The 9119-nt window shown below is 38.8% G+C and overlaps 1 protein-coding gene across 1 annotated transcript; it reads right to left on the minus strand.

The window, feature by feature from the left end:
- Nucleotides 1-3922: 3922 nt before the first annotated feature.
- On the minus strand, nucleotides 3923-7529 carry LOC145793525 (uncharacterized). The gene is made up of 2 exons (XM_082876373.1): nucleotides 7102-7529; nucleotides 3923-4328 (listed from the first exon to the last, which is right to left on the minus strand). The coding sequence occupies exons 1-2, from the start codon at nucleotides 7527-7529 to the stop codon at nucleotides 3923-3925; spliced, it is 834 nt and encodes a 277-aa protein (XP_082732499.1).
- Between the last annotated feature and the right edge of the window lie 1590 nt (nucleotides 7530-9119).

A 9119-nucleotide genomic window follows, 5' to 3' on the forward strand; every position in this document is an offset into this window, starting at 1 on the left:
ACCACTTCATTAATAAGCAAGCATTTACCTCTCTAATTCTCCTTATACCCAACCCATCTTGATTAATGCTCTTGGTCACCTCTTTCCAATGCACTAGATGAATCTTTATTTTCAATTATGTGCCTCCCCATAAGAAAGCTGCTTGAATTCTATCTATTTCCTTAGCCACTCCTTTTGGCAACCTGAAGAGAGAAAGATAATACACTGGCAAACTAGACAACACTGATTTGATTAGGGTCAACCTGCCAGCAAATGATAAAAGCCTCCTTTTCCACCTAGCAAGTCTGGCTTTGATCTTGTCAATAACAGGTTGCTAAGATTTCTTTCTACTTGGAGAAGTTCCCAGTGGTAAACCCAGAAATTTCAGTGGTAAGTTCTGAGATTTATAGTTAAGCACAGAAGCAAGTTCCTTAAGAGTATTGACTGAAATTTCAACCCCACATACCACACTCTTATGAAAATTGATCTTAAGACCTAAGATCATTTCAAAGCACCTTAAGATTCTTTTAAGATTCATTACCTCCTCCATATCAGCTTCACAGAAAAGTAAAGAATCATCAGCAAATTGAAGGTGTGAAACGACTACCCCATTAACTCCAATCTGCACCCCTTTAATCAGTCTCATTTCCCCTGCTCTAAGCAGTAGAATACTTAACCCTTCTGCAGCCAGATTAAATAGGGAGAGTGATAATGGATCACCCTGTCTAAGACCTTTTTGTGGGCTAAACTCTTTGGTTGGTGACCCATTCACAAGTACAGAGATTCTAGCATTTGAGATACACTCTTTCATCCAATTAATCTATTTAGAGCCAAAGCCAAAATTAGATAGCATGGAAAACAAAAAACCCCAGTTGATGGAATTATAAGCTTTTTCAAAATCGAGTTTGAGCAACACCCCCTTTCTTCTTAGCTTTCTTCCACCTATCCACAATTTCATTTGCGATCAAAACCGCATCCAAGATATTTCTTCCACTCAAAAAAGCTGATTGGGTTTCACTTATTACTGCTGGCATAACTAGTTTGAGTCTACTAGTTAGAGCCTTAGACAAAATCTTGTACATCGAACCAATCAAGCTTATTGGTCTATAGTCCTTAAGATTGACTGTATTGACCTTTTTTGGAATTAAAGTGATGAAGGAGCTGTTCATACCATAAGCTAATCTATCCAAACTGTGGAACTTTTTCATGAACATCATCACATCTTCTTTAAACACCTTTCAATTCTTTTGAAAACACATTAAATTAAAGCCACCGGGACGTGGTGCTTTATTTCCATTGCATTCTTTGACTACTGCCCATATCTCTTCCTCCGAAAACTCTGCTTCCAGCTACTGAAACCAGTCACTGCCTCTGACACTCTTCAAACCACCAGTTAAGACAAGTCTAACCCTTTATGCTTTTGAAAAGTTCCTGTTAAAGTGAGCTCATACCATATTCTTCACCTCCTATGGATCCTCAGCCACTATCCCTCCACCAGAATAGTGTTCATGTAACAACCCCGATCCGTAATTAGCTACTAATCCATAATTAAGGATGTTAATTAAGTGGATAAAATAAATTATGTGTTTATTATGTATTTTGCATGATCTTTAGCTTTCTATCTGTTACTTGTAGAAATATCTGTCTGGAATTCCGCTTTAATATGAAAATTGAAAGCCTTTCCGGCATCCGAAATCGGAATTGGTTACATGAATATGTTATTCAGAATTTTTAGAACCATATGGAAAATTTTATTAAAAATTGATTTGGATCGATTAATTAAGTTGTGTTTGGTTAGCCAAATGTTCTAATTAATGTATATTAGCATTACAACTATATAAGTGACCCTTAAGCTCATTCTTGAGCTCAATTCTCTCATTTCTTAGTGCCAAATTCTGAGTTCATACATCCTAGAGTGAGAAAGACTCCATTTTAGAGAGAGAAAGTGTAGATTCAAAGTAGAAGTTGAGGTTTTTGCTAGAGTAGCTCAAGTTTGGCAAGGATCTTGTGTATTTGAAGGCTCTTGGTGAGCATCTACTCCATAATTCATGAAATTGTGTAATGTGGAGATGCATTCATGGACTTGTTATGATCATTTGCATGTATTTTACATATGTTTATCAAGAAGGTGGAGAATTTGATTATAATTTCAAATGCATGTATATATATATAGAGTTTTGTCATATTGAGTTTGATTTTGAGCATCTAAGTTATTATCATGAGTTATTTGGCACATGCATGTATAATTCATCATGTTTTAAAGCTTAAATTCATGTTTTGAAAAGGATTTCCCCCATGTATGGAGCCGTTGAGCTCAATTTTGTTAAAACCATGGTGTTGGAGCAAAAGAGTTTATAAACCTTATATACATGGAAGTTTGAACTCAATTTTAGCTAAATCCATGAGTTTTGAGCTAAGGGTTTGTAAATGATCATATATTTGTGTTTTAGAAAAGTTTTCCAAGTGTTCAAGCCATGCACGAGTTTGCCTTTAAATTTGCATTTGAAAGCTCAAAACTCTGTTTTTGAAAACCTAGAATTTTGCAGTCCGCTCGAGTGAGAAAGCTTGCGCTCAAACGGAGAATGCGAGCTCTCAGTATTTTTGTAGTCATGAGCGCTCTGCTTGAGCGACCAAAGTCGTGCTTGAGCGAACCCTTTGTTTTTTGGTTGACCGCTCAAGCGTGGGAGTTGTGGCTTGAGCATAGATAGAGACCAACGAGTACTTTTTTCCAAGTTGACAGACCGCTCGAGCGAATGAAGTCGCACTCGAGCGACCCCTCTCATTTTTGCATGTCCGCTCGAGCAAGAAAAGCTACGCTCGAGCGGGGACCCTGTTTCCAGAAATTTGACTAAGTGTTTTTCAATGCATTTTGGCATCCTCATTGCATCTTAGGCATTCCGAAGCCTTAATTTAGCCATAGTAATGAGGATATGAAGTAGAAACACACTAAGAACGGAATGTACTAAGTTAAGAAATTACAAGTGCGTGTGTTTAAGCAATGTGATAAGAAAGAACAAGAATCAATGTAAAGAAAGCTAAGCCGTGATGGCCACATGAATATGTAATGATAAGATATGTTTGCGTTATGAACTTTTGTGTTTGTAGGTCAACGTCCGGAGAAAGATTGACTGTTTATGGGAGCCCACTGTGAGTAACGTTTTTGTAAAGATATGTTCATATGAATTATGTTCCAAATGTGATATGTTAAGTCATGATTTCTGAAATGATTGTTTACGTAAACGAATGTCCTATGTTTGAAATCTATTATGGCATCCATAGATAGTCCCAAGTCATGGGGGATAGCATGTTAATGCAGGTCCATGACATATATGTGATTACGAGATCTCGTTAGCCACTTCATTGTGGTGATATGTGTTTAATCGGTGTCCGGAACCGATTACTTTAGTCGGAAGACGATATGTGATGTGTTCTATGGGATGTACCATTATTATGTTAAGATACGAGAATGATTATGCTATGATCTATTTTACGCTTATGATATGTTTGGATTTCGTTCACTAACCTCTTTACCTTAATGTTATTCACTGGGGTTTAGCTCACTGTATGTATATATATGTATAGGTGGGCACTCTAGAGATCGAGCTTGAAGGATTTTGTCTGGATCTGTGTCCTGTTGTTAGCCAACCATTGTGCCTCACATGGAGGTTCCTGAAGTGTCACGTGTTCTAAGATCTGTTGTTTCTGTATATGGAACTTGTTTGTTTTGTTGGTTGTACTTAAGATACTTTAATGTGTGTGGGTATAATGTATGAATGACTTTTGGATATGTATATAAAGTTGTAACTATTCTGTTTCATATAAGTCAGCACAGCTCGTTGGACAATTATATTTATGTATTTGTTTCCGCTAGCCCCTTAATTTTGTGTATCTGTTTAGAGGCCTTTGGTAATCCAAGGATTACTGGCCGGCTACGATGCTAAACCTATAGGGGTGGGTTGGGGTCATGACAGTTCAGTCCATTCCTATTCTGCCTACTACTAGCCATCACATGAAAAAATCTGGTGTTTCTATCCCCTTTTAAGTTCCACTCCCATCTTGACTTTTGCAGCCATGACCATTCCAACATTCTACTGAGCCTCCACAGTTCACTACTTGTCTCTCTTTTTAACTTCAGCTCTGCTTCCACCAAAGGACTATTTTCAGCCAATAAATCCAAAGAGTGCAGTTGACTTTCAGCTTCTTTAATTTTCTCCGAGACATTACCAAACACTTCTTTGCTCCATTGCTTTAATGCTAACTTCAAAGCATGTAATTTCCTTTGCAATATTACACCTGCACTTCTATTTAGCTGTGTCTCTAGCCAAACTTTCTCCAAGAATGATGCAAAGCTGAGATGCAGCAACCAAGCATTATAAAACTTAAAGGGTTTGGGTCCCCAGTCCCTTACATCCTCCATTAAAAGTAGAGCGCAATGATCAGAAACGTGTCTAGGTAAACCCCATAGTTTGAACTTAAATCTTTCAATCCACTCAGGGCTCAGTAAGAATCTATCAATTTTGCTCTATTTATTGCCATTAATTGCATTACACCAGGTATATTTCCTACCCAGCATTTGTAACTCAGTCAACTCACACCTATCTATAAAGTCATTGAAGTCTTTTATACCTCTTTCCCTTCTTGAACAATGTCACGACCCAAACCCGGCCCTATGGGTTTAGCACCATAACCGGCCAGTAATCCGAGATCACCGAAGGCCTGCTGAACAGTAATACAGTAAAACAGAGTACAGGGCCTGGCGGAAGCCAAAACAGTAATTAAACAATGTCCAATGAGCTGTGACGGTCTGTATGCCAAAAAGATTTTTCATGCATTCATACATACAAGCAGTACGGTCTATACAGAATTTACAGTCACACAGTACAGGGACCTAATCCCTTGATAACAGTACAGTAAACATTCAGTCCATACAGAACAGTTAGACAGTATGAAGACAGGCGGGGGAAAACAAACAAAACACCCCAAAGCCATAGCATGGCAACTCGGAACCTCGCAGTGAGGCACAAAGGCTGGCTTGACAAAACTGGAGTTACCCTGACGCTCCTAGCTCCGATCTGGTGCCTGTACACCTACATATATATATGAGCAGTGAGCTAAAGCCCAGTGAATAACATAAAGCGTAAAGGGGTTTAGAATGAATGTCCTTACAGTAATGAAAACAGTTCAATTCAATCAGTATTTCAGTTGTTCAGTACAGTAAACAGTCATATGTGGTACATCCATTAGCATAACAGTAACAGTAGGTCTTAAAAGACCGAACAGTAATGATGGCCATCAGTCAGTAAACAGTAGTGGCTCCACGAGGGAACCGACAGAGATCTCTGTAACAGTAAACAGTAGGTACTAAGGATGCCACAGTACAGTTCAGAAATAAAGGACATACATTCATTCAGTAATACCAGTTCAGTAAACAGTTCAGTTCAGTATTCAAAAGATATCAGTTGAACATATCTTTACACAATTGTTACTCACAGAGTTTGGGCTACAGTATGCTAGAGCGTGTCTCCCCAGTCGCCAACCCTACACAGTTAACAGATTGAACACACACTAAGCTACCCAATTGGGAACGGTAATAACTTAATTCCTAATGCCTCGGTGTGTTCTACATCTATATCCTCAACAAGATGCCTTAAACTAGGCCTAAGAATGCCTAGAATGGGATGGGGATGCAAAGATGTACATTTAAAAGCATTTTCAAAAAAACAGAGTTCTGCTCGAGCTCAGGTTTCCCCGCTCGAGTGGACATGCAACAAAGGTACACGCTCGAGCGTAAACTTTCCTGCTCGAGCTTACTGTAAAAGTACTAGATGGGTGAAATCTCCGCTCGATGCCCGCTCGAGCGTGAGACATGACTCCGCTCGAGCGCCCAATCCTCCGCTCGAGCGGACTGCAAAACAGTGCAGAAATACTGGATGCTCGAATTCTACGCTCGAGCGGCACTTCCTACGCTCGAGCGGAAGTGCAGAATCTGGAAATTCCAGATTGCACCTCCAAGCCAAAAACCAAGTTCAAAAGCATTAAAACCGATCCTCTTGGGCCCATTTTCTGGAAAACATTTATAGACACATAGAATAACATGATTCAAAACTCAATTTGGGAAATCAAAGCCCAAGGGTGTTTTATTCAAACCCAATTTCAAACAATTTTCAAGAAGAAGAAGAACATGCAAACATGCATGAATTCAAACCATTTTGAAGCTCCAATGTGATGCTCTAAGGAGCCAATTCTTTTCAAAACATGGTGAAAACATGGACCATTACAAAATTATGAACATGCATGTAACCTTTTGCCATGAACTCAACTCAAAATCCAACAATACTAATATGCATGCAAAGATTGAGCTTCAATTCACCATTAATGGACCAATTCATGACTTAGCTCTACAACTAGACATGAACCATGCAAGAACCAGTTCAAACACAAGAATGAGAAGATGAAATCCTTACCTAGAGCTTGTATTCAAGGTTTAGGAGTCCAATTAGGCAAATCTCCTATGATCTCTTCAAGCCTTTCAAGCCAATTCTCTAGAACAATTCCACTCTCTCACTTCCTCTCTCTCTCTAGTTCGGTGGTGTGCTCAAAATATGGCTAAAGAAATGTTTTGATAAAGCATACACAAGGCTCAAATATGAGTAAACAAAGGCCCCACTAGATGGCAAAAGTGTAATTACGTCAAACTCTTTAATTGGCTTATTTTAATCTAATTTAATCATACCTAATCGGTTTTCAGATAATTATACCATAAAATTACATTAATTATGAGGATCATAAAACACTGACCAATTCCGGATTCGGCCACCGATAAGGCCTTCAATTAGCAGTTTAAACATATAAGCATGAACAGATAATCATACAGTCAAACAGATAGAATGCAATTCAAACAGATGTATTCATTTAATTCAGTTTAAATTTCGGCCAGTCAGTTCAGTACTTTAATCAGTTCAATTATCAGCCAGTTATCAGTCATTATCAGTTCCGTTTAGCAGTAATCGGTGATTATCGGTAATCAATCAGTCATTAATCAGTAAACAGCATGAGGGTTGTTACAAACAACCCACTCTTTCATCCACTAATCTAATTTCATTGAAGTCTCCACCTATGTACCAAAGTTTAGTGAAACTTTCTTTCAAATTTACTAGGGTCTTCCATAATTTACTTCTCCTCACAGGATCATTAGGAGCATACACATTAATAATAACACAATCAAAAGAGTTAAGGACTGTACCTGCAAGCATAATGAAATGCCTATTGCTGCAACAATCTGATAGTTGAAACACCTCAGGATTCCATATGCATAGCAATTCCCCAGCCCTACCCTCAGCATCAATAACCATGAACTCTATTTTATCTCTAGGCCACACTCTTTTAACATCCACATATGAAAAACTTGCCTTTTTTGTTTCTTGAAATAATGCCAAATCTATTTTCCTATCTACCAAGACCTTCCTAATTTTTCTTTTCTTCTTAAACCTACCAATCCCTCTGATATTCCAACTTAACCACTTCATAACAGCAGATTTGTACTCTTTCATATCACCTAGTAGGGGCTAATTAAATTGCCCCTTCAACCCCCTCTCCAATCCTTTCTTTATCCAGCTCCTCCATCTGAACAAGATTTTGAATCACTGCCTCATCTTGGCCCAGACAGTCAACCCCCAAACTTTTACCCAAAAGAAGTGTTAGTTGAGCTTCATGTAGTTTTCCTTCAATGCAACTGTGCTGAGATTTATCTAATACAAACTTCAACATTGCAGTAGCTGCCGACCTAACAACCACCCCTTTGTGATTTCCTTTACTTGATCCAGCCCCTCTATGCCTTAGCCTTCTTGTAAACCCAGAAATCCACCTACTGACATGGAGTTTCTAACACCAACTTTTCTTTTCCCTTTATTATTCCTAGACTTCATCTTGTTAGACACAGATTTACAAATGGATACACTAATATTATTACACTCGCTGGACTTAGATCCCAACAAAATAGGAACATGCTCAGCCCATACATTGGGCTGGCTAGTACTAGAATTATATTGTTGAATTATACCTGGCCCAATGGTCTTATTAGTGCACTGCTTCTACCCCAAAAGAACTTCCAAGTTAATACCTGGTCTGGCCCTCGAAGACTCACTCAAACTTCTCATAGAACCTGATATATGAGACTAACCACCTACTTTTAGTGTCTCATCATTACACCCCTGTTGTAGTCCTCCTTTGCCTTTCATCATTGTCTCTACTTCACGTGTGCCCTCTTCAATTGCTTCCCAATGTCGGCTGCACTCTTACTTTTGGCAGCTTTATTTGATTTCCCCATGTAATCTGCAGTTTCTTCAACTATTGAGACCTCCAACCAGTTACCTTCTGCATCCACCTCACCTCCTTCCTTCCCCTTAGTTGGCAAATCCCCTTCAACCAACTCATTGGTAATTTCCACATCATCAGCCACCACACCTGCTAGCTCATCTTCATCTTTCTCTAATCTGGGTTCAGCATTGGGCTGCACCTCACCATTGATATTGGAGCTGACATACTCCTCATCACCATCAACTAGTTTGCATTTGCAAATGGCATTTACCTCCTTCATAATCTGCTCTTCACACACTCTTATAGGATATGCTCTTCCCTTGCATTCCAGAGTTAAATTTATATTTATTGGCTCCATGAGGCTAGTGGCAATCTTAATCTTTCCACACCGAAAAGATGCGGCTTCACATGTGTCTCCATCAAAATAAACCACCTCCCCTATAATCTTCCAATTTTTTTAAATGTATTTGTGTTCCATAAGTTCAGTGGGATTTCGTAGCAGCTCAGCCATACAAACATTTCTTGCTCTAGATGAAGATCTGATGATCATTTCTTAATGAACACACACCAATCTTGAAACCACGCAATAATCTTGCTTCTATTGTTCCTCAGCTCCTCCTTTGACTTGAAGGTCATCACAACATCTTGACCTCCACCCTCTCTCACTAGCACCCCCGTCATTTCTTTTCTTTGAAGTTCTTCCTTAATGGCCAGAACAAAGTACCTTGATGTAACGACCCCACCACGTATAATGATTAATACTTAATTAATTAAGACGATTTGAAATTTAATTGCCAAATATTATAATTTAACATGGGATTCAC

This window comes from Camellia sinensis, chromosome 6, assembly GCF_055761805.1.
Source record: "Camellia sinensis isolate YWXY chromosome 6, ASM5576180v1, whole genome shotgun sequence".
Lineage (NCBI taxonomy): Eukaryota > Viridiplantae > Streptophyta > Magnoliopsida > Ericales > Theaceae > Camellia > Camellia sinensis.